Source organism: Neoarius graeffei, chromosome 1, assembly GCF_027579695.1.
Source record: "Neoarius graeffei isolate fNeoGra1 chromosome 1, fNeoGra1.pri, whole genome shotgun sequence".
NCBI lineage: Eukaryota > Metazoa > Chordata > Actinopteri > Siluriformes > Ariidae > Neoarius > Neoarius graeffei.
This window is the reverse complement of record NC_083569.1, coordinates 121,823,818-121,849,225: the sequence shown is the minus strand read 5'-3', so window position 1 is coordinate 121,849,225 and position 25,408 is coordinate 121,823,818. Positions and strand designations below refer to the sequence as shown.

The 25,408-nt window shown below is 41.6% G+C and overlaps 1 protein-coding gene across 5 annotated transcripts in view; it reads right to left on the bottom strand.

Moving 5' to 3' along the window:
- The window catches only part of greb1l (GREB1 like retinoic acid receptor coactivator), a 99,884-nt gene extending 75,045 nt beyond the window's left edge, over positions 1 to 24,839 (bottom strand). For all 5 annotated transcript variants that reach the window (XM_060916047.1, XM_060916070.1, XM_060916062.1 and 2 more), the window contains exons 1-8: positions 24,762 to 24,839; positions 15,520 to 15,679; positions 14,465 to 14,641; positions 13,452 to 13,628; positions 8,118 to 8,294; positions 4,977 to 5,096; positions 788 to 916; positions 491 to 631 (exon numbers count right to left, since the gene is read on the bottom strand). In XM_060916047.1, the coding sequence (XP_060772030.1) occupies positions 491 to 631; positions 788 to 916; positions 4,977 to 5,096; positions 8,118 to 8,294; positions 13,452 to 13,628; positions 14,465 to 14,641; positions 15,520 to 15,676 (1,078 nt within the window). In that variant the 5' untranslated portion in view covers positions 15,677 to 15,679; positions 24,762 to 24,839. The remainder of the gene's footprint in view (positions 1 to 490; positions 632 to 787; positions 917 to 4,976; positions 5,097 to 8,117; positions 8,295 to 13,451; positions 13,629 to 14,464; positions 14,642 to 15,519; positions 15,680 to 24,761) is intronic.
- Positions 24,840 to 25,408: the final 569 nt, after the last annotated feature.

Sequence of the window (25,408 nt, the reverse complement as noted above, 5' to 3'; positions counted from 1 at the left end):
CTAAAACTAATAATTTATTGATAGAAAGTGTTTTGTGGTCAGTGTTCTAGACTGTAGTGTGCCATGTGCTAATGTATTATATGACAATGCAACTTTCATCAGTATGACCTTATGTCAGTTGTAATTATGTTCTCTGCATATACCGTACTTGCAACTCTGACAATATCCTTGTCAGTGACTAATAAAATGGTTTTGAAAGTTCCTACTTTTAAAGCATTTTTGATATGGTAATTTTCTTTAAGAGATTTCATTTACATGTCTCTGACAGCTCGAAATGCATCTCCAGGCCTTTAAAATCTGCAGAGCTTCCAGGGGCCTCTGGTGACCCCCCGGACCCCCAGCCTTACTGGGTTGACCCCCCCCCCACACACACCTTTCCATTTTCCTGGATCCACCCCGATATATAAATATTCCCAAATACATTATTAATTCATAGCATTATTACATTAATGAGTGTGGTTCGTGACTGTGATTGGCTGATGGGTCTCACCTGGACCGTCCCCTTGTTTGATTGGCCGGTAGCCATGTGTGGGCATGGCCAGTGGGTTTGTATGGCTGGGGCTTAGCAGACTGGGCCGGCTTTCCACATTTAAACCATTCGTCTGGCCGTTAACACGCAGAGCGGTGGGTACTGACCACACACACACACACACACACACACACACACACACACACACACACACATTGATTTCCAATACCTAATATGTTTTTAATAAACATCTCAAGTATTTTCATTTCCTATACTAAAAAAAACCAATGTGTGTGTGTGTGTTTGCACTTGCATTACCTATAGGTAAAGCTTTAGTGGTGTGTGTCGTGGTGCTGAGAGGTTTCAGGAAGCTGCATTCACGTGTGACTTCTGGATTCCCAAAAATTCCTGGAGATGAACTGGACTGTCCTCGTGCTGGAGGGGAATCTGTAACACACACCTCATTATTTCACAAACAATCGTCCAGAAGTGTATTTATCTTTAAATGAGGACATGAGACAGTATTCCACCTCAACACACACACACACATGTACAGTTGTGGTCAGAAGTTTACATACAGTGACATGAATGTCATCTTGGATATGAATGCCATGGCAATATTGCCTTTCAGTAATTCCTCTGAATGTTTTTTTTTTTTCTGTGGCAGAATGATTGTACAGCATACAGCTTTAATTAAAAAAAAAAAAACACTAGAATTTGGTGCACAAGTTTTATTTTCTTTGGGTTTTCTGAAATCAACACAGGGTCAAAATTATACATACAGGGTCAAAAATTTACATACAGCACACCTAATATTTGCGTAAAATGTCTCTTCGCAAGATTCACCTTGTTCACCTTGACCAAACATTTTTGTTCATCATTAACAAGCTTCTGGCAGAATTCCGGTTGGATATTTCACGACTCTTTATGGTAGAATTGATAGAGTTCAATTATTATTTTTTTTCCCTTACGAAAATCTACCATGGTTTACTATGGTTTTACCATGGTTTTGATGTAGTAACCATGATTCTACCATGGTATCTCATGGTGATTCTAAGTACTATGAACCAACCATAGTATTACTATGGTTTATCCATGGTAGTAACCATGGTTCGACTATGGTATTTCATGGTGATTCTAAGTACTATGAACCAACCATAGTATTACTATGGTTTATTCATGGTAGTAACCATGGTTCTACTATGGTATTTCATGGTGATTCTAAGTACTATGAACCAACCATAGCATTACTGTGGTTTATCCATAGTACTGCAGTAGCTGTGGTAGCATCATAGTTGTATGTGTAATAGGTCATAGTAACTATGAAATTAGTTTAAAAAGGGATAGTATGGTTTTTAAAAGGATGCACTAACTGTAGTATTACCATGCTTTCGTCCAACAGTCAATGCTGTAGAGAAAAACCATACTATCCCTTTTAAACTAATTTCGTAGTTACTATGACCTAATTACACATACAACTATGATGCTACCACAGCTACTGCAGTACTATGGATAAACCACAGTAATGCTATGGTTGGTTCATAGTACTTAGAATCACCATGAAATACCATAGTAGATCCATGGTTACTACCATGGATGAACCATAGTAATACTATGGTTGGTTCATAGTACTTAGAATAACCATGAGATACCATGGTAGAATCATGGTTACTACATAAAAACCATGGTAAAACCATAGTAAACCATGGTAGATTTTCGTAAGGGGGATCTCGATTTACAGCCCAGATACATTAACATTTACCATAGTGAAACCATGGTTAAATCATGGTTAAACCATAGTCATGAACCATGGTTTTCATGGTTACCCAAAAAACCATGAAAACCATAAATAACTATAAACTATGGTAAAACCATGGTTAGTTTTCATATTAAAACCATGGTTAATTTTCGTAAGGGTTATTCTTGGCATGGACTCGATTTATAAGCATGGCCCATATATTTTCAATAGGGTTGAAGTCAGGACTTGTTTTAAGCTTAATGTTAGCCTGCTTTATCCTCCACAACCAGCTCTGATGCATGTTTGGGTTCATCGTCCTGTTGTAACTCCCAAGTTTCAAGTCGTGTTCAAGTTTCTGATGGTTTATGCTGAATAATTCTGAGGTCGTCCTCCTTCTTCATTATTCCATCCACTTTGTGCAATGAACCAGTTCCACTGGCAGCAAAACAGCCCCAGAGCATGATGATCCTACCACCGCCAGCAGCTGCTACAGTGTCCCTCTGTACATGGTGGTCATTGTGGCCAAACAACTCAATCTTTGTCTCATCTGACCATACAGCTTTCCTCCAGAAGGCTTTTTCTTTGTCCATGTGGTCAGCTTCAAACATTAGTTAAGCTTGAAGGTGTCAATTTTGGAGCAGGGGGTTATTTCTTGGATAGCAGCCTCTTCGTCCATTTCATTTCATTCCATTTATTTGATTAGGACATTGCACATTAATCAATACATCAGTAAAAAACATCAATATAAATATGCCGGAGTTAGCATAGTTGCTAAATTTCATCCGTTGTCCTAAGGCAGGTATCATAAACCAAACAACAATAAAACAAACAATACAACATCACAAAACATGCAGACATTATACTCATACATCACAAACACAAAATACATAATATAAAAGTACAGAAAGTAAAACCAAGTTCACAATATACACCTGGAAATTAAGATCATTAATGGGAGCAGGTCTGACTTATTTTCAGCCACTGTTTAAGGGTCATTTTGAAGGTGTTGATGTTGTCACACAGTCTGATATGAGCTGGCAGTGTATTCCAGGACTGCGTTCCTCTAATGGACACCACCATTTGGCTGAATTTAGTTCTACGCCATTTCACTTCACAGTCCCCTTTTGTCAGTGCTCTTGTGTTTACTCGTGAAGATTTTTTCTTTATGAAATCCTGTAATGGTGGAGGGGCTAGTCCATTCAAAACCTTAAAAATAAGACAGACATCTAAAAACAACTGGTAGCTATCAAAGTCCAATATTTGGTATTTCTTAACAAGTCCATGGTGATCTGAACTGTAGACAGTTATCCATCTGCTTCCAGTTCATGGCAGGGCTGTGCCATAGTGGTTCCCAGGTTGTTCCTGACCATCCAAACCAATTTTCTTTCAGCTGAGGGTGACAGTTTGGGTTTTCTTGAAGCAAAGTGGCTTGGCAAAGTGACTACACCTCACAATAACTTGGATACAATTGTTTGAACTGATCTTGGAATTTGCAGTTGTTTAGAAATGGCTCCAAGAGATATTCCGGAGTTGTGTATATTTGCGATCCTCTTTCTCAGATCTGCACTGAGCTCCTTGGAAGTTCCCATTTTACTGTGTGTTAGTCAATCCAATGACTGCTGTAAACAAACCCTTTTTATGAAGGCACAGAGAAGCTACCAGCTGTAGTCAATCATGATCACTAACAGGAAGTTAAGAGACCTTTGCCTTGGCAAGATAAGAGGCGTTTTGGACGTTTCAGCACCTCTGAATTAATAATCTAAGTGAGCATATGTATATTTTTGACCCTGTATGTATAATTTTGTCCCTGTGTTGATTTCAGAAAACCCAAAGAAAATTAAAGCTTGTGCACCAAATACTAGTGTTGTTTTTTTTAGATGTATGCTATACAATCATTCTGCTACAGAAAAAGAACAGTTCAAAGATATTACTGAAAGCCCCCCAAAAAATGTTTTTTTTTTCCCAAGATGGCGCCGCAGACGGCTGCCACGGGACTTTGCTCTCTCGTACTTTCTATGTTTTTGTGTAATTGTTGTGTTAATTCTTCTCCATGCTTCAAGGAATGCTGCACTGAGTTTTTTTTTTTAATGCCTACACATTCCGGTCCTGAAAGGAGCGAAATGTGTGGGTGTTTTTAACTCTCATCTCTCATTTCTCAGCCTCTCCCTTCTTGACAAGCCTCTCTCCTGCTTTGCTTCTGCGGACTCGTCTCGTCTGAGAGACCCTTCCTGCACTGTTCTATGAATCGAAATTCTGGATTTGATCAACTGGTCACTTCATGCAATTGACACAATCTTCTCAACAAGAAGTCTGGGTTCGGGGGAACCTGCCTGTCCTGCCAGAATGTTTGCAGTCGGATACACCATGGATGCCTGGGAGAAGTGGTGTGTGGTGTGCTTGGCGATTCTTTCCGTGGAGGATATTGAGGATATTTACCTATTCGGAACCATGATCACAGGATTTTTTGCGGATGGGACTTGGCATTGCCCTGGTGTATCGAGGAAATCAGTTAACGGTGGCAGCTGTTCAAAGCCGCATAAAGCTGCCCGACATGATTGAGGCGGTGGACAAAGCTGTCGGCGCTCAGACTGTGGCTGTTCAGAACTTGAGTCGCAACATTGATAACATCATGAAGAAGTTGATGGCTTTGCAAAGAGAAATGGATCATTTTGGTGGCAAATATTGCTATGACATTCATATCACTGTATGTAAACTTCTGACCACACTGTACACACACATGTACACACACACACATACACACACACACACCTGTGAGGGAGAAGGAGGATGGACTGTGGCTGCTGGTTCCTCCGTTCTCTTTGCTGCTCAGTGAGGATGATGAGCCTGGTTTGGATGAAGACACACTGGAGAACTGTCTCGTCTTACAGTCTGACAAAGACATGAAATACCACATAAAATATCACAACATGAAGTCGTTCTCGTCAAGTCAACTTAATGATCTTATTAAAACTGCTGATATAATCGAGCTGGAAGTGAATTAATTTAACAAATCGATTCGTTCACTTTGTAAGGAAATGGAAGAAGAGCTGGTTATCTGAAATCCCACTTGTAGACTGGTACCAAAATTCAAAAAAGTGCTTATTTAAGGAGTTAAAGGCATTTTTGAGACAAAGTCGGCAAGCAGTCTTATTTTGTCAATTTGGGTGTGCCGAATTCAAATCTGCAATATGCCGAGCTCTATCTGACCTCTGTTGACCTCTAGAGGTCATTGAACTTTGGGCCTGTAAACGTCTCAGCTGAACCCAGTTTCTCAGCTTTCTAAGGAATGAAATGTACTAAAATGATTAATGAAGTTAGCAAATGGCCTTGTTTGTTAAATGTTTGGGTGCTGAATTCATTTTTCATTTGTAAAACGACATATGACCTCTGATAACCTCAAGGTCATTAAACTTGGCCTATAGGCCTATGCATTTAATGGCATTTTTAAACTGACTTTACTCCCCCAAAAAGAATATGAACAGACAAAAAACAAATAGAAAGGAACAAATACAACATTAAATGCCAGTCCATGTACATGTGACTTACTTTTCACAATGAGAATGCCCAGGCGATCACCTTACATAACATTGCATTACATTTAGTGGTTATTGTTTATACAAAGCTACTGAAAAAAGGACAGATTCAGCAGCATACAAAATGTGGGGGCATACAGGGTATACAGGTTAATCAGGGTTAGTATATATGAGAGTTTTTTTCTTTGTTGTTTGTTTTTTGTAAAGGCTTTACCCCGTTTAAAACAAAACAAAACAAAAAACAAACAACAAAGAAAAAAACTCTCATATATACTAACCCTGATTAACCTGTATACCCTGTATGCCCCCACATTTTGTATGCTGCTGAATCTGTCCTTTTTTCAGTAGCTTTGTATAAACAATAACCGCTAAATGTAATGCAATGTTATGTAAGGTGATCGCCTAGGCATTCTCATTGTGAAAAGTAAGGCTAGGCTGACACTTGCACGATTCCGTGGCACGCATTGGCACGACTCGAGTCGTGCCAGTGTGCAAACTAGTCGTAAACTGGTGTGAAGTGTGCGTAAACCCGTTGTGACTGCGTGCCATGTCGGGATGAGAATTTTGAAATGTTCAAAATTTTGGTCATGACAAAATTTCGCGACCGGGTCGTGAACTATGCGCAAACTGTTCGTGATCTCGTCGTGAACTCGTTGGGACGATGCGGGAGGATGCGTGCCAGTGCGTGGAAGTGCGCGCCATGCCACGACTGTCACAAACTGCCACGAATAGTTCACGAACAGCTCACGTCGAGTTCACGAGTAGTTCACGACATGTTCATGAATTGGTGCGCGTCGCAGCGTGGCCATGCCTTCCCACTGACACAGTCATGCATTGATGGCACGAGCAATTCACGACTAGTTTACGCACTTCACGAACAGTTTGCGCATGGCACGAGCAGTTCACGACGAGTTCACGAGCAGTTCACGACTACTGTGTGACAGTGGCGCTCGCGTCGGTGCGGGGGTATATATAGGGCTTCCCAGACACTTCTCGCCATTCGCAAATTTTTTTCTTGCTTTTTTCTTTAATGTCTTTTATTTTCTATTCTTTCATGACTTTTTTTTTGGGGGGGGAGTTTCGTTTCTTTTATTTCAAAAATGGAACAACTGTGGATGCAGCTCATGAAGCTACTACCATTCTTTCTTGCCAAGGGACAGCACCAGCAGGGGACATGTAGTAATGTGACAGGTAGTCTCGCTGATCCTTTGCATCCTTCTGGGTATGATGGCCGGTTAGAGGCAGCAGCCCCTGCAGGTGTCGGTCAGTCCTCCATCCACCAGGGATCAGATCATGTGTGTCCGGATCTTCGCGGTCCACTTCTGAAATTGCGTGTGGGTATCTGATGAGGATGAGGTTGTGCATGACACAGGCGTGCCCAAGTCGGCACGACACCGTCCGAATTGCGCAAACTCGTCGTGCCAATGCGGGAAGTGCGTAAACTATGAGCAAACTATGCGTGAACTCGTCGTGCCAGTTCGTGAATGTGGACGGGCACGCATTCGTGAACTAGTCGTGAACAGTGCGGGAGCCTCCCAGTTCGTGCCCCAAAATGGCACGACTTGCCATGACAAAATCGTGGCCAAAAGTCGTGTAAGTGTCAGCCTAGGGTAAGTCACATGTACATGGACTGGCATTTAATGTTGTATTTGTTCCTTTCTATTTGTTTTTTGTCTGTTCATATTCTTTTTGGGGGAGTAAAGTCAGTTTAAAAATGCCGTTAAATGCATAGGCCTATAGGCCAAGTTTAATGACCTTGAGGTTATCAGAGGTCATATGTCGTTTTACAAATGAAAAATGAATTCAGCACCCAAACATTTAACAAACCAGGCCATTTGCTAACTTCATTAATCATTTTAGTACATTTCATTCCTTAGAAAGCTGAGAAACTGGGTTCAGCTGAGACGTTTACAGGCCCAAAGTTCAATGACCTCTAGAGGTCAACAGAGGTCAGATAGAGCTCGGCATATTGCAGATTTGAATTCGGCACACCCAAATTGACAAAATAAGACTGTTTGCCGACTTTGTCTCAAAAATGCCTTTGGGCGTCACAATTCTGGATTTTGGTACCAGTCTATTGTGGCAGCAGGGGCGTGGTCAAGCGTCACTTTGTGAATCGGAAGGTGAGTGGCAAAGTCGTAACACCTGTTGTCAATTAATGTGGTGTGCGTGTGTGAGAACAAAGTGAATGAACATAGTAGTGCTGAAAAGCAACAAAAATAAAGTCTGTGTTGTCATTATTTCCCGCCTGTCCGCACTTCAGTATTCCTCGCACGTCAGTGACATAGTACACCCCTTCATTAACATATCGAGATGTTTTTCCTGAAGTCCATTTGTTCCCAGTGTGAATGAATTAATAAATGAATGAGTGCTCAACCTTTCCAGCAGATGAGTGTGCCTTTACACAGCGCCCCCTGCGAGTTCTTCACCAGGTGGTACTTTAAGTGCTTCTGCTTTTTGGGCTGCGTGCTGAGCTTCAGGTTGATGTGGTTGGAAAATTCGGTGAAGTAGCGGAAACCTTTCTCACCGCAGCCCACACAGCTCCCTGAAAACCCTACACACACACACACACACACACACACACACACACACACACACACACACACACACACACACACAGGAAAGTGAGTCATTGACAGTATCAGCCACATGAAAGGGTGGCATGTGTTTTCTTCATTCTGGATTCTCACTGAGTTTGTTGTTATATTTGATTTTCACAAAAGTCCAATGACAAAAGTGTTATTCAAAAGTGTTATTCCCTGAATATTTCATTTTACACTTACTTGAAACGTTACTTGTTTTAGTGTTTATTAGAAAGAAAAGAAAGAAAGAATAAAGCCACATTAAGTTTAAAATGTTTGATGTTTGGTTATTATTGTTAATAAAATCCTTGCTTGCTGACCCCCCCCAAAAAAAAAAAAAAAATTATATGCAATCTAAAAATTTTTTGTTTGTTTCACCTTTACCCGGTCACATTTTCATCGTGTTTTTATTCACTGAGAACACTTTATTACTGGGTCTGCCAATTGATTAAAATATGTAATCGTGATTAATCACATTATTGTCCATCATCAACTCGCAATTAATCATGGTTAACTGCATTATTGTCCATTGTTAACTCACAATTAATACGATTCATCACATTATTGTCCACCGTTAACTCACAATTAATCTTAAATTAATCACACGTATTTTATCTGTTCTACAGTGGTGCTTGAAAGTTTGTGAGCCCTTTAGAATTTTCTATATTTCTGCATAAATATGACCGAAAACATCATCAGATTTTCACACAAGACCTAAAAGTAAATAAAGAGAACCCAGTTAAACAAATGAGACTATCTGTGAGTGGCAAAAGTATGTGAACCTCTAGGATTAGCAGTTAATTTGAAGGTGAAATTAGAGTCAGGTGTTTTCAATCAATGGGATGACAATCAGGTGTGAGTGGGCACCCTGTTTTATTTAAAGAACAGGAATCTATCAAAGTCTGATCTTCACAACACATGTTTGGGGAAGTGTATCATGGCATGAACAAGATTTCTGAGGACCTCAGAAAAAGCGTTGTTGATGCTCATCAGGCTGGAAAAGGTTACAAAACCGTCTCTAAAGAATTTGGACTCCACCAATCCACAGTCAGACAGATTGTGTACAAATGGAGGGAATTCAAGACCATTGTTACCCTCCCCAGGAGTGGTCGACCAACAAAGATCACTCCAAGAGCAAGGTGTGTAATAGTCGGCGAGGTCACAAAGGACCCCAGGGTAACTTCTAAGCAACTGAAGGCCTCTCTCACATTGGCTAATGTTAATGTTCATGAGTCCACCATCAGGAGAACACTGAACAACAATGGTGTGCATGGCAGGGTTGCAAGGAGAAATCCACTGCTCTTCAAAAAGAACATCACTGCTCGTCTGCAGTTTGCTAAAGATCACGTGGACAAGCCAGAAGGCTGTTGGAAAAATGTTTTGTGGATGGATGAGACCAAAATAGAACTTTTTGGTTTAAATGAGAAGCGTTATGTTTGGAGAAAGGAAAACACTGCATTCCAGAATAAGAACCTTATCCCATCTGTGAAACATGGTGGTGGTAGTATCATGGTTTGGGCCTGTTATGCTGCATCTGGGCCAGGACGGCTTGCCATCATTGATGGAACAATGAATTGTGAATTATACCAGTGAATTCTAAAGGAAAATGTCAGGACATCTGTCCATGAACTGAATCTCAAGAGAAGGTGGGTCATGCAGCAAGACAACGACCCTAAGCACACAAGCCGTTCTACCAAAGAACGGTTAAAGAAGAATAAAGTTAATGTTTTGGAATGGCCAAGTCAAAGTCCTGACCTTAATCCAATGGAAATGTTGTGGAAGGACCTGAAGCGAGCAGTTCATGTGAGGAAACCCACCAACATCCCAGAGTTGAAGCTGTTCTGTACGGAGGAACGGGCTAAAATTCCTCCAAGCCGGTGTGCAGGACTGATCAACAGTTACCGCAAACGTTTAGTTGCAGTTATTGCTGCACAAGGGGGTCACACCAGATACTGAAAGCAAAGGTTCACATACTTTTGCCACTCACAGATATGTAATATTGGATCATTTTCCTCAATAAATAAATGACCAAGTATAATATTTTTGTTTCATTTGTTTAACTGGGTTCTCTTTATCTACTTTTAGGACTTGTGTGAAAATCTAATGATGTTTTAGGTCATATTTATGCAGAAATATGGAAAATTCTAAAGGGTTCACAAACTTTCAAGCACCACTGTAAATGCACCTCAAAGGGATATTTTTCAAGTTTGTGGGGAGTGGGCGTGGACAAATCTGCTTGCTTCATGTAAATGTATGTGGCCGGATCAGGAAGGATAAGGTTGGACACAGCAAAAATTAGTTTTGTGGGTCTTTTATTCCCCCACTGCATTTAAAAAATAAAGCTGCATTAACTTTATCATTTTGAGGGTTTTGCACAATTCCGTCTGAACAAAACAGTGTCGTAGTTTCCTCAAATTCTATCCTTAACTTCCAGCCTCAAACTACAGGAGTGGCTCTCTTTAAATAAAGAAAATAAAAATACAAAACCAAAATAAATACATTTGTTAAGCCGCACAGCTCATAAAGATGTTTTCCGGTGAAATGCAATAATTCATTGGTAAATACACAGTACATTCATGAGCAAAAACTGCATTTATAAACACACACACACACCTGGACCTTAATACATTGTCTTTTTTCCCCTCTGGATCACCAAACATATATAAAAAATCAACACATTTTATGTAAACAGTCAGAATGCAACAATATAAGTTAATTCTGTCCATAAGTGCACTTTATCACGACTGATGCTGAGCAGCTACTCGCTACATCGCTCGCTCACTCGCTCGCACTACGCCATGTCTAGATTTCCCAAACTACGGGGGAGGGGCACAGAATGTGCATGCGTTAATCGCATGTCAAAAAAATTAGCAGCATGAAAAAGAATTTGCATTCATGTGTTAGTATCGCGCTAATTTCGACAGCCCTATTCATTACATTTCAGCATGTATTTTGTGCAGTATGGTATATTATTATTCACGTTATTTGTGTTATGAGCAACCAGTAGATCAGACGTTTGTCAGAAATCCTAGCGAGACCTGAACACTAGCTACATGATGGAACAGAAGAACTGGGTTCTCTCTCCATTATTTTTTCAATATTTTTTACAATTTGTACTATATTTTTTATTGTTCCAGATTTTCCACAGGGGCGGCACAGCAAGAAGCCTCACAGCGAGAAGGTCCGGGTTCGAGCCCCGTGGCCGGCGAGGGCCTTTCTGTGCGGAGTTTGCATGTTCTCCCCGTGTCCGCGTGGGTTTCCTCCGGGTGCTCCGGTTTCCCCCACAGTCCAAAGACATGCAGGTTAGGTTAACTCATCTCATCTCTCATCTCATTATCTGTAGCCGCTTTATCCTTCTACAGGGTCGCAGGCAAGCTGGAGCCTATCCCAGCTGACTACGGGCGAAAGGCGGGGTACACCCTGGACAAGTCGCCAGGTCATCACAGGGCTGACATATAGACACAGACAACCATTCACACTCACATTCACACCTACGGTCAATTTAGAGTCACCAGTTAACCTAACCTGCATGTCTTTGGACTGTGGGGGAAACCGGAGCACCCGGAGGAAACCCACGCAGACACGGGGAGAACATGCAAACTCCGCACAGAAAGGCCCTCGCCGGCCCCGGGGCTCGAACCCAGGACCTTCTTGCTGTGAGGCGACAGCGCTAACCACTACACCACCGTGCCGCCCGTTAGGTTAACTGGTGACTCTAAATTGACCGTAGGTGTGAATGTGAGTGTGAATGGTTGTCTGTGTCTATGTGTCAGCCCTGTGATGACCTGGCGACTTGTCCAGGGTGAACCCCGCCTTTCGCCCGTAGTCAGCTGGGATAGGCTCCAGCTTGCCTGCGACCCTGTAGAACAGGATAAAGCGGCTAGAGATAATGAGATGAGATGAGATTTTCCACAGATACAGGGCCCGTTTACACGAGGACGCTGTCGGATAAAAACGACTAAATATTTTATCGGAAGTGCCTTTCGTCTACACAGGGATGGCGTTTTCGAGGCTGAAAAACGGAAAAAATTGAAAACGCTTTCCAGAGTGGATAAGTTAAAAACAGCCCCCATTGCATATCCGTCTAAACTACCCAATACGCGAAACTCTGCTCGGATCTGCTCACGTCGGGTACGCGTTTAAGTCATAGTAAGAGAATGGGTGGCAGCGGGGGCGTGGTCAAGCGCCGGTCTGTGACAGGAGGGTGGAGTCAGGGAAGGTAAGTGGCAGAATCACTACACCTGATGTCAATTAACCTGTGTTTGTGTGTCTTCCCAGTGACCGCGCCCTATTTAAAGTGGGAGAGCAGAGACGCTCATCCCCAAGCTAGATGCCGGTTGCGTGTGTGTCTGTTGGTTTAAAAATCTTGTTAGACTGAAAAGTGTGGCAATAAGGCCTATTTGTAAACCTGATCTCTGTCCTGCCGTCCTCTGTGCTCCACCCACTCATATAGAACGGCTACAGCATGTCTGATTACATCGATCCAACGGACCTTCAAGCTGCTCTGGCAACCTCACGAGTAGCCATAGGCAGAGTAGTCAAAGTTTTCGCGGTGCAGATGTGCAGATCAGACAAGACGGAAGACATTGCGCATGCGTGCAGACATAGCGGAGGTCTTTCACAGCACCACCTAGCCGCCTGGCATGCACATCCAATTGAATTCCACACATTTATGCGTCACCGTATAGACGCAGATTTCCTCCTTGAAAACGGTCGTGTAGACACGGAAAAAAGTGAGAACAAAAACGGACTTTTGCGTTTTTGTTTCAGACCGTCCCCGTGTAAAGTGGGCCACAGTATAAATCCACACTCTAATAGTGTGGCGAAATTTACACAACACATCAAACACTCTTAGCTGTCTAGCGAAAAGTTGCTAAAAGTTACATACGACATGCAGCAAATGGTTTTCTTTCTCAAACACCACACGCTGAAGGAAAATACATCGATTTTAAAAAAGCTCCACTCTCCACATTCGTGAGTGTGTCTTTGGCTGGTTATTTTTTATGACTTTTATCCTGTTCCACATTATTAGTGAGCAATATATTTGCTTTTCTTTATCCACTGGCAAGATTAGCATGTAGCTTCCTGTTAGCATTTAACGTTCCCTTTAAATCCAAAATGGCTCCCACCTAAAAGTGCGTTCTTCCCGTTCTCGTCCGGCAGGAAGCGCTTGTCCACGGCGCACACCAGGATGTGCTCAGGAATGCTGGGAGATTTGGCGCCCACCAGCTCGAACCCTGGCGGGACGTCGATGGACTCTGTCGCTATGGAAACCAGGCGGAGGTCCTTCCCTGCCTGACAGAATCCTGGAAAATAAAAAGGCCGATGTTAATTTTTCTGTATTTGACAAAATCATAATCAGAAAATCACACTTTTGCAGGAGTGTGTGAATTTTTTTTTTAAATAATAAAGATTATTTTGTTAAATGTGGCTAAAACTGAACATTTGAAATATAATACACAACTGGCCTGAAGTACAGCATGCATGACTCAGAACGCATTCATCAATCTTTTAATATTTAAGGTAGAATTTTATATTATTAAAATTGGGTTATTATTTAAAATTTAATCTATAATTTCATTATCTCTCATCTCATTATCTCTATCCTGTTCTACAGGGTCGCAGGCAAGCTGGAGCCTATCCCAGCTGACTACGGGCGAAAGGCGGGGTACACCCTGGACAAGTCGCCAGGTCATCACAGGGCTGACACATAGACACAGACAACCATTCACACTCACATTCACACCTACGGTCAATTTAGAGTCACCAGTTAACCTAACCTGCATGTCTTTGGACTGTGGGGGAAACCGGAGCACCCGGAGGAAACCCACGCGGACACGGGGAGAACATGCAAACTCCACACAGAAAGGCCCTCGCCGGCCACGGGGCTCGAACCTGGACCTACTTGCTGTGAGGTGACAGCGCTAACCACTACACCACCATGCCGCCCCTAATTTCATTATATTATACCAAATTAATATTAAATTTAAATGTATGCATTAAATATTTACATATTCACATATTTAATATGCATACATAATAAATATAATTGCTTAAGGGATTTATGTGTCTTACATATTAACTCATGTTAACCTGCGTCATATTTTTCAAACTGATTTTCTTGAAGCAAGTTTTTTAGTACCGTCTATGGTGCAGCAGCCATCAGGGGGCGGAGCCTGCAGGTAGGGCAGCGGAGGGCTGCTGCTGTCTGATTCGTCATCGTCGTCTATATCGTCGAGGCCGCTAGATGACTGGCAGTTCATCAGGATGTGACCCCCTCCATCGGACCTGAGGCTCAAGTCCATTTTGGATTTAATGTCTAGAGGGAAAGGGGTGTGGAGGGGTCACATGACAGTCATATCAAAACAGCTGTATAATGAAGCTACACTGATCATACACTGAATAACACTATCTCATTACAGTGGCACCTGTGAAGGGGTGGGATATATTAGGCAGCAAGAGAACAGTCAGTTCTTGAAGTTGATGTGTTGGAAGCAGGAAAAATGGGCAAGCGTAAGGATCTGAGTGACTTTGACAAGGGCCAAATTGTGATGGATAGATGACTGGGTCTGAGCATCTCTAAAATGGCACATCTTGTAGGGTGTTCCCAGTACGCAGTGGTTAGTACTGACCAAAAGTGCTCCAAGGATCCAAAGGACAACAGGGCCATGGGTGTCAAAGGCTCACTGATTTGCATGGGACACAAAGGCTAGCCCATATGGTCCAATCCCATAGAAGAGCTTCTGGAGCACAAACTGCTGAAAAAGTGGTTAAAACAGAAAGGTGACAGCATTAAGTTTTTCAGCAGTTTGTGCTACAGTAGTGCTTCTGTGGGATTGGACCATATGAGCGAGCTGGAATCAACGAGCCTTTGACACCCATGACCCTGTCGCTGCTTCACCGGTTGTCCTTCCTTCCATTTTATTAATCGCTTTGGCTGGGCACCGCCTAAACTCCTAATCACATCATCAGTTTTAAGTTGGATAATCAGACACAAGGTACACCACCACTCTTGCCAGAGGAGTTGGGGGTTAGGTGCCTTGCTCAAAGGCACTTCAGCCAGTCCTGCTGGTCCAGGGAATCAAACCAGCGACCTTTTGGTCCCAAAGCTGCTTCTCTAGCCATTAGGCCATGGCTTCCCCCATTTTTTTGAAGTAAACATTAAAAGTCACAGTCATCCCTGCTGCTTGTTCTCACCATCCAGGTTGGGTGTGTACTGATCTGGCTCCAGGTAAAGCTGTGTGAAAATGGGCTGAGGATCTCCGGTGCTAGAGCGCAGTGAGGCTTCGATGGAGTTGTGTAATGCCTCTTCAAAGCGAGAGGATTTCAGCTGTCCTGCGTATGAATTCCCCATAATCTGGAAAAAAAAAAACCTCCAAAAATTTAATCGCTACCAGGAATCTAATAAAACAGTTCACTATACAGTATTTGAAAAATGACATGTTCAAGTTTATTGTATGACATTATGGCTGACATTTGGCGCTACTCAGAATATAAACTTGGAAGCAATTTTTAAAAATGAATGAATGAATGAATGAATGAAATTTACATTCAAATTAGAGGCTTAACTGTAAACACAAAAAACTGCCAGTCGAATCCACATCACTGCTAATAATTTTTTTTTTTAAATTTAAAAGTATCAAATCATAAAGTCTGATATTTTGTTTATCGGACTATGTGCAATAGTTATATGCAGCAGTTATATTGAGGTAAGACAGTGGAATGAAATTTCGTTCAAATATGCATTCTGAATGTACAGTCATTTCTGCCTGTAGCGTCTCATATTAAATTGTGTATAGATATCAGTATTACTAACGGTTCCATCCCATAATATTCAACCCACACAGTGATCTGATTGTGGAGATAGATAGATAGATAGATAGATAGATAGATAGATAGATAGATAGATAGATAGATAGATAGATAACTTTGTCATTCACCAATTACATGGTCAAAGTTAGTTGTTTTCCAGTGTTTGGAAGAATTACATCTTCTCTTAAACTGGAAAAATAAAAATATTAAAAATTCAACAGAAAAAAATGTTTATTTCACTTTTTTTGTTTTTGCAACTGTTGTGTTTTTTGAAACAGTTATTCTAAACAAGGCTTAAAACTCCACCCACTTCACTGAGATACACTATATGCGCATTCTGTGCTACACACTTCCTGATTTCCGAGTTGTTTGCGACGAGTCTTTTTTCTGTGACTGTTGGCGTGAATCACTAATCTTTTTTTATTTTGTCTACAAATAATTTTCCAGTATCCTCTTCATTTTTATTGTACCTTTGCTTTCCTTTTTGTACTTTCCACTTTCGCTTTCCTTTTTCCGTTTTTTTTTTCCTGGAAGAACACCAGACCGGAAGCTTTCTTTTTTCTCCTCCTGAGTAAAGACCACGAGTGGAGGCGATCCACATCGGATCTGCTTTAATATTAACAGATCTTCGATTAAGGTACGTGAATCTTTTCATCATGGCACACCTTCAGCTTGTTCAGTGTGCTGAGTGCAGGATGTTTAGTCATTCTTCCTCCATCGTTAGTGACAGCTTTATTTGTGAAAAGTGCAGATGAGTTAGCTCAATGATGGAGAAGATTGCAGTTTTAGAAGCGCATATCCAGGCTTTAGAGAAAGCCAGTGAGAATGAGAACAGTGTAGTTTCTGTAGGGGAAAGTCTGGATGCCCTAGGTGGAGTTAGTAATCCCCTAACTCCAGCATTAGAGCCCTTACAGCAGGGTGAATGGGTGATGACTCGGCGGCATAAGCATACAGCCAAAGCTACCGCTGAGGCTCGCCCATGGGAGCACCACTCCTCTCCGCGTCACATGTCGAACAGGTTTGCTCTCCTTAGTGATGCACCCGCTGAGAAACCTGAAAGAGCTCTGGTTATAGGGGACTCTATCATATGGCATGTGAAATTAGCTAGGCCTTTAGGGGCACCAGCAGCTTTAGTCAGGTGTATACCGGGAGCCAGGGCGCCGGACATAGCAGGTAATCTTAGGGACCTAGGCAAGCACAGGTTCTCAAAGATAGTCATCCATGCAGGAGCTAATGATATACGCCTTCATCAGTCTGAGGTTATGAAGAGTAACTTTGTAGAGGTGTTTAAATTAGCAAAGGTGATGTCTGATGCTGGAGTATACTCTGGCCCCATCCCAATGCAGCGTGGCGATGTAGCTTACAGCAGGTTATGGTCGCTGAACTGCTGGTTGTCCAGGTGGTGCTCTGAAAACAGTGTGGGCTTTATAGATAATTGGGCTAATTTTGAGGGCACTGCTAGCCTGTTAGGGCGGGACGGTATCCATCCCACGCGGGAAGGTGCTGCTCTCATTTCCTGCAGCATAGGTCATAGTCTCAGAGCAGGCCTAGTTCATTTCTGACAATCCAGAGCCAAGGCCAGGGAGCAGACGAACAAGCTAAACCGACTGTCTGCTAGCTGCACAGAGTTGTCACTCAGGGTCCACTACATCGAGACTGTGTCTGTTCCCCAAGCTAAACAAAAAGGTAGAAATATTCAGAGAGTTTGTTCCAGTAACCTAATCAATATAAAATTAGGTCATACTGACTGTACAGCCGCTGCCAGCACCTTTGATCTAAAGGTGGGGCTATTAAATATTAGATCTCTTACATCTAAAGCGCTAATGGTTAATGAACTCGTTACTGATCAGGAGTTTAATGTACTGTGTTTAACAGAAACATGGATTAAGCCAAATGAATATATAGCATTAAATGAAGCGAGTCCTCCTGGATACAGTTATATACACCAGCCTCGTCTAACTGGCAGAGGAGGAGGCATCGCGGTTATTTATAATGATTATCTAGGTGTAACACACAAACCTGGTTATAAATTTAATACATTTGAAGTTCTTCATACTCATATAATGTATGTAGCCTCGAAAAATAAGTCTACCCAGTTAATTCTGTTACTTATTATTTACAGGCCCCCGGGGCCATATTCTGAGTTTCTTTCTGAATTTGCAGATTTTATCTCAGATCTGGTTATTTCCTTAGACAAAGCTTTAGTTGTCAGAGATTTTAATATTGATTTCGATAACCCAGAAGACCCTTTGAAAACAGCATTTGTGTCCATTTTAGATTCAGTAGGGATTAATCAGAATGTCATAGGACCGACCCATAATGGTGGTCACACCCTCGATCTAATACTAACATTCAGGTTAAACGTAGAAAATATAGTCACACTTCCACAGTCTGAAGTTATCTCAGATCATTATCTCATCTCATTCAAACTATGTCTGAGTAATAATATATGCACCTCACCATGCTACTGTATTAAACGTACATTCACGTCAACTACTGCACAGAGCTTTATAAATGATCTCCCAGAGTTATCAACTTTGATTGGGTCACTGTCAGCCCCTGCAGAACTTGATCAGGCAACTGAATGCTTAGAGTCAACATTCCGCCATACTTTAGATAATGTAGCTCCTCTTAAAAGGAAAATGATCAGAGAGAAAAAATTAGCACCCTGGTGTAATGACGACACTCGCACTTTAAAACAGACCACTCGAAAATTGGAACGTAAATGGCGTCAAACAAAATTGGTAGCGTTCAAATTAACGTGGAAGGAGAGCTTCCTGAAGTATAGAAAAGCTCTTAGTGCTGCGAGATCAACATATCTCTCCTCCCTAATAGAAGATAACAAAAATAATCATACATTCCTATTTAGCATTCCTATGTAGCAAAATTAACCAGGAATAAGTCCACTATAGACACATGCGCACCTGCAGTATGTAGTAGCAATGACTTTGTGAATTTTTTCAATGACAAAAATGAAAAAAATATCCGACAAAAACATTCAAACTACTAATTAAAGGTCAGACAATGTAAGTGACCCTGTAGTTAATATAACTGTATCAGATCAGCAATTAGAATGTTTTACTCCCCTAAAAGAAACTGAATTACTTTCATTAATCTCGGCATCAAAAGCCTCAACTTGTGTACTAGATCCCTTACCTACACGTCTATTCAAACAGATAATACCTGAAGTAATTGAACCGTTTCTAAAAATAATAGATTCTTCCCTTCGGATCGACTATGTACCCAAATCCTTTAAACTAACAGTTATCAAACCCCTGATTAAAAAACCTGACCTTGATCCCTGTCAGCTGTCCAATTATCAGCCAATATCAAACCTCCCCTTTATCTCCAAGATCCTTGAAAAAGCTGTGGCGCAGCAGTTATGCTCATATTTACATAGGAATAACATCCATGAAATGTATCAGTCAGGATTTAGACCTCATCATAGCACAGAGACAGCTCTGGTTAAAGTAGTAAATGACCTACTGTTGGTGTCTGATCAGGGCTGTGTCTCGCTGCTTGTGTTGCTTGACCTTAGTGCAGCATTTGATACCATTGATCATTCCATTCTTCTGGATAGACTAGAAAATGTTGTGGGAGTTAAGGGAACGGCCCTCTCCTGGCTCAGGTCTTATCTAACTGATTGCTATCAGTATGTTGATGTAAATGGTGATTTTCCTAGACACACTGAGGTAAAGTTTGGTGTTCCACAAGGTTCTGTCTTGGGTCCACTGCTTTTTTCTTTATATATGTTACCTCTGGGTGATATTATTCATAAAAACATTGTATTAGTTTCCACTGTTATGCTGATGACACACAGTTGTATGTTTCTGCAAAACCTGATGAGAGACACCAGCTTAATAGAATTGAGGAATGTGTAAAGGACATTAGACACTGGATGCTTATTAACTTCCTTCTGCTTAACTCTGACAAGACTGAAGTACTCGTACTCAGACCACATGCAGCTAGAAGTAAGTTTTCTGATTCCACAGTAACTCTGGATGGCCTTTCTGTTTCTTCACGTGCAGCAGTAAAAGACCTTGGAGTGATTATTGACCCCAGTCTTTCATTCAAAACTCACATTGATAACATCACCCGGATAGCTTTCTTTCATCTCAGAAATATTGCTAAGATAAGAAATTTAATGTCACTACATGATGCGGAAAAACTAGTTCATGCTTTCGTTACCTCCAGGTTGGATTATTGTAATGCCTTACTGTCTGGATGTTCCAATAAGTGCATAAACAAGCTCCAGTTAGTTCAAAATGCAGCAGCAAGAGTCCTTACTAGAACTAGAAAATATGACCACATCACCCCTGTCTTATCCACACTGCATTGGCTCCCAATCAAATTTTGTATTGATTATAAAGACTACTATTGACCTTTAAAGCACTGAATGGTCTCGCACCACAGTACCTGAGTGAACTTCTGCTCCTCTATGACCCGCCACGCCTACTTAGATCAAAAGGTGCAGGCTATCTGCTGGTACCTCGTATAGTGAAGGCTACATCAGGGGGTGTAGCCCCACAGTTATGGAACAGCCTTCCAAGTAGTGTTCAGGAATCAGGCACTGTCTCAGTGTTTAAGTCTAGGCTGAAAACATATCTGTTTAGTCAAGCCTTGTGTTAATGGTGTTTATGAGGTAAAGGTGTAGATCTGGAGGATCCTCAGACAGAGTGTTTTGGTAAACTGGGATGTATGGATGCTGTCAGTCCCCACTCGCTTGCTCACTCGAGTTTGTTGACGGTGTAGTGGCTGCTTTATGTCCCGGGGCTCCCTCATGCCTGTGTTACCTTCTGGCTCTCCCCTTTTAGTTATGCTGTCATAGTTAGTTTTGCCGGAGTCCCTGCTTGTACTCAGTGCAATATGTATACTGTTCCTACTTACAGTATTCAGGTGACATTGGGCATACCTAACAACCTGTGCCCCCCCCAATCTGTCCCTCTGAGTTACATGTCAATCCTGAGATCGGGATGCTGAACCTCTTCTGCTCCTCAGACCTGCCTGATCCATCCTGATGCCCTACGTCTGGTTGGAGTCTCATCACATCGCTCCTGTAGAGGACGGCCCCATATGGACAATTGAAAGTCACAATTGGAAGACGCTCTGGACTCTTACAGTAATGCTTTTATGGCTGAGGACTACAGTTGACTTGCTAACTTTAGGACTGCAGTTGTCATGAACAGTTTTGCACTCAAGTTTCCATCAATGAAGAGTTTATAACATCAACGAAACTGACTTCTTGTTAAAGCTGTTAATGTTCTAGTCATGCTGTCTGTTGTTGCCCAAATGAGGATGGGTTCCCTTTTGAGTCTGGTTCCTCTTGAGGTTTCTTCCTCATGTCGTCTGAGGGAGTTTTTCCTTGCCATGGTCGCCACAGGCTTGATCAGTGGGGATAGATTAGGGATAAAATTAGCTCATGTCTTGGGTCATTCAGATTCTGTAAAGCTGCTTTGGGACAATGTCTATTGTTAAAAGTGCTATAGAAATAAACTTGACTTGACTTGACTTTACAGTATAGACAGTTTATGTGCCATTGTGACAAGTCCTTTGATCAACCTTTTTTTTTTTTTTTAAATAAACCACACTAACTCCAATGGAACCACTTTCAACCATACTGTTTTTGAAACTCTTTTCAGTTTTTTTCTCCAAAAATAAGCTTTTTCTTTGTTTAGAACCAAAAAATAAAAATCATAAAAATGTGTAAAAATTTTACACATTCATTCCTATCAGAATTAAAAGGTTATTAGAGAAGGATTTCCCAAAACACTGATTCTTGTTGGATGTGATGTAGATTTTATACAGCCACTATACCAGTGCATGATGTATTCTTGATTAAATTAAAAATATATATTTTTTAAAACAAACTGTTCTGTAAAAGTCTTTCTTGAGAATGTCTTCACAGTGAAATAAATATATTAATTCTAGTAACATCTAAATACTACATATTTCAATGCATATAAGTGTAAATTAAGGCATATTTATTTCATCTAAGTCTAATTTGCATGACTTTTTGTGAATTTTTGAATAGATTTCTGATACCAAATATACTAAAATCAGTAGTCACCTGGTGAAGGTGAAGTGTGATCAGTATTGTTCACCTTGACCTTATTCACCTTTTATTACATTCTGTAAAGCAGTAGAGAGCTGTATCTGAGGCGGCGATGTGGATTTGGCCTCGAGGCTGCAGGCTAAACACGCCACAGACACAGGAAATTAATCACGTGTTTGTCCTTGAGCTCCATCTGGCTGTAAGCTTCAGATGTCAAACATGGAGAGAAAACAGGACAAACATGACCTTGCTGTGGCACAAACCGCTACAGCTGTGAGGTCAGACCTTATAGCTACACTTAAAAAAACTGTTTAAAGGATATGGGACATGAAACATAAAAGCACGCTATATCAGTTTCTTTCCATTAAAAATATGAATTAATTGCATCAACAAATACAAAATCATCTATTAAATTCAGCAAAATCGTTATATTCGTGATGATTATATGGCATTTCTGCTCGACTTCCGATCTGCATTTTCTACAACCGGAAGAGACGCTGTCACGTGATCATACGTCACAAAAACTTTCGGGCACAGCACAAGCGGGTAGATGAATGGAGAAGTGGATGACAAGAAAATTGTTTTTATAGTCTTTAAAGTACATTGGACATCATGGTGTATTGTGCTGCTTATGGTTGCAATAATTCCAATGGGAAATGCCCTGGAGTAAGTTTTTTTGCATTCCCCAAGGACCCGAAGCTGAGGAAAGTGTGGGCTCACCTGCGCATGTGCAGTAGGCTTCGCGCATGTGCAGTAGGCTTGGTAGGACAACTTTACAGAACACCTGTTGAAAAAAACTTTGCACCTACTGTTTCCCACAAACTGTATTCGGACCATTTCACTGAGGATTCTTTCAACATTAATACTCAGGTACTGAACGAAATTAATTCATGAAACAGGAAGCATAAGGATGAGAAAAAAAAAACAGTTCAAATCGGGAAGCTGCGCACACCTGCGCCAGGCTGCACAAATGCGCGCAGCTTCCCGACCCAAACCGCCTCTCTCTCATCCTTACACTTCATGCCTCATGCTCCATGAACCAACATCGCTATTTTTTTTTTTTTTAAATCGGATCTGGGGCGGCACGGTGGTGTAGTGGTTAGCGCTGTCGCCTCACAGCAAGAAGGTCCGGGTTCGAGCCCCGGGGCCGGCGAGGGCCTTTCTGTGTGGAGTTTGCATGTTCTCCCCGTGTCCGCGTGGGTTTCCTCCGGGTGCTCCGGTTTCCCCCACAGTCCAAAGACATGCAGGTTAGGTTAACTGGTGACTCTAAATTGACCGTAGGTGTGAATGTGAGTGTGAATGGTTGTCTGTGTCTATGTGTCAGCCCTGTGATGACCTGGCGACTTGTCCAGGGTGTACCCCGCCTTTCGCCCGTAGTCAGCTGGGATAGGCTCCAGCTTGCCTGCGACCCTGTAGAAGGATAAAGCGGCTACAGATGATGAGATGAAATCGGATCTGCGCGATTCAGCCGTGAAAAAGGCGGCATCCGCCGAAAGGCGCGCTGTTTGCATCCCTGCACGGAGGCCAGGGGACAGGGCAGGAATATTTTTGTTGATATGAGTGATCCGGTGCGATTTCGCGACCCCCCTGTTGAAGACCTCTGCGCTAAGCGACTGAAAGCCGAGGTAAGGATTAGTATTATAATTTTGGGTGTATCAATTATTGATTATCATAATTCTGACTCGTTTCGCCATTTTGAATGTTTTCATCTCAGACTCTGGAAGCATTGTATCTCAATCAATCTCGAAAAATATCAGCAAAAAAAAAAAACTAGCTTGCAACGGACTTTAGCTAGATCTATGATGAACTTTCAATGTATGATACAAAAATAATACTTCTTTCAACAGATCATTAGCCTTTGAGCAGAATTGTTTTTAACTTACCAGGAAGTGTTATCGAGCCGACCGCTTTCAGTTTCATGGGGACTGAATGAACTCTCACTCTCAGAATCATCTGACCCGTCAGAGTAAAGACAAGATCCATGTTCATGTGAATTTCCAGCTATCGGTTCGAATTGATAGGGTCTAACTTCACATCTCTGTGAAACATCGGGAATGTCACTGTCGATGGTGTCCATTTCGGTAACCTGTTTACATTAGATTCCCAAGCGCTGGCTCCTTGGAAAGTTTTTGTGACGTCACGGGTCACGTGACCACCTAGCTCATTAACGAATCCTTGTTTTACGCTGATGTATAGAAAAACTTGAATAATGTGATGATTTTCACATTTTTGACGCCCTGCAGTGATTTAGATGGCATTTCTTATGTCCTTTATACATAATTATGCCCAGGTAAAAATCCATGTCCCATATCCTTTAAGAGATTTGTTGATTCAAAAAGTGCTACAACGTCGAGCAGGAGATTACGCGAGACAAAAATCATTAGCGTGGGTCAGTTTTCCCAATGTTAACGAGCATAAGAGCTTTCACTGCTTACAGATCGTGTTACTGATAACTGTTCACAGCTGAGAGACAGACAGGCAGGGAAATAGATAGATAGATAGATAGATAGATAGATAGATAGATAGATAGATAGATAGATAGATAGATAGATAGATAGATAGATAGATACTGTACCTGTAAGTCTTCTTCTCTAGGTGTGAGGAAACTGGATCACCTTCTCTCCATCACTGGTCAGACAGAAAGTGTACAACTTTCTCACCTGTCCATCATCACAGACACCTCAAACACACACACACACCTGTAAAGGGGAAACAACATACACCGTTAACACATTACTGATATCACACACACACCTGTAACACGAAATGTTTTACTGGTAAAGGGAGGTTGTACATAGTATTGAATGCATGGTTGCAGGGGTGGCAATAATTATGGCACATTTGTTTTTGTTGAAAATATATTTCTTGATGAAGGACTTGTTTTTCTCTGAATAAGGGTTGGTAATGATGATATCATAATATCGGTATATACAGTGCCATCCACAATTATTGGCACCCCGTGTAAAGATTAGTAAAAAGGGTTAGAAAAAAAATCCACCTATTGGTGAAGTCGCTTCATCTCACAGTGAAAAAATGAGAAAAATCCACTGAGTCTCTCCTTTAACCTTCTATAAGGTTGGAGATAAAGTGCAAGGCATCTGAGCCCATTCGTCTTTACACAATCTCTTCAGATCATCCAGGGTCCTCGGCCCTCTCTTGCGCTCTGTCCTCTTCAGCTCAGCTCACAGGTTTTCATTGGGGTTCAGCTCAGGGGACTGAGAT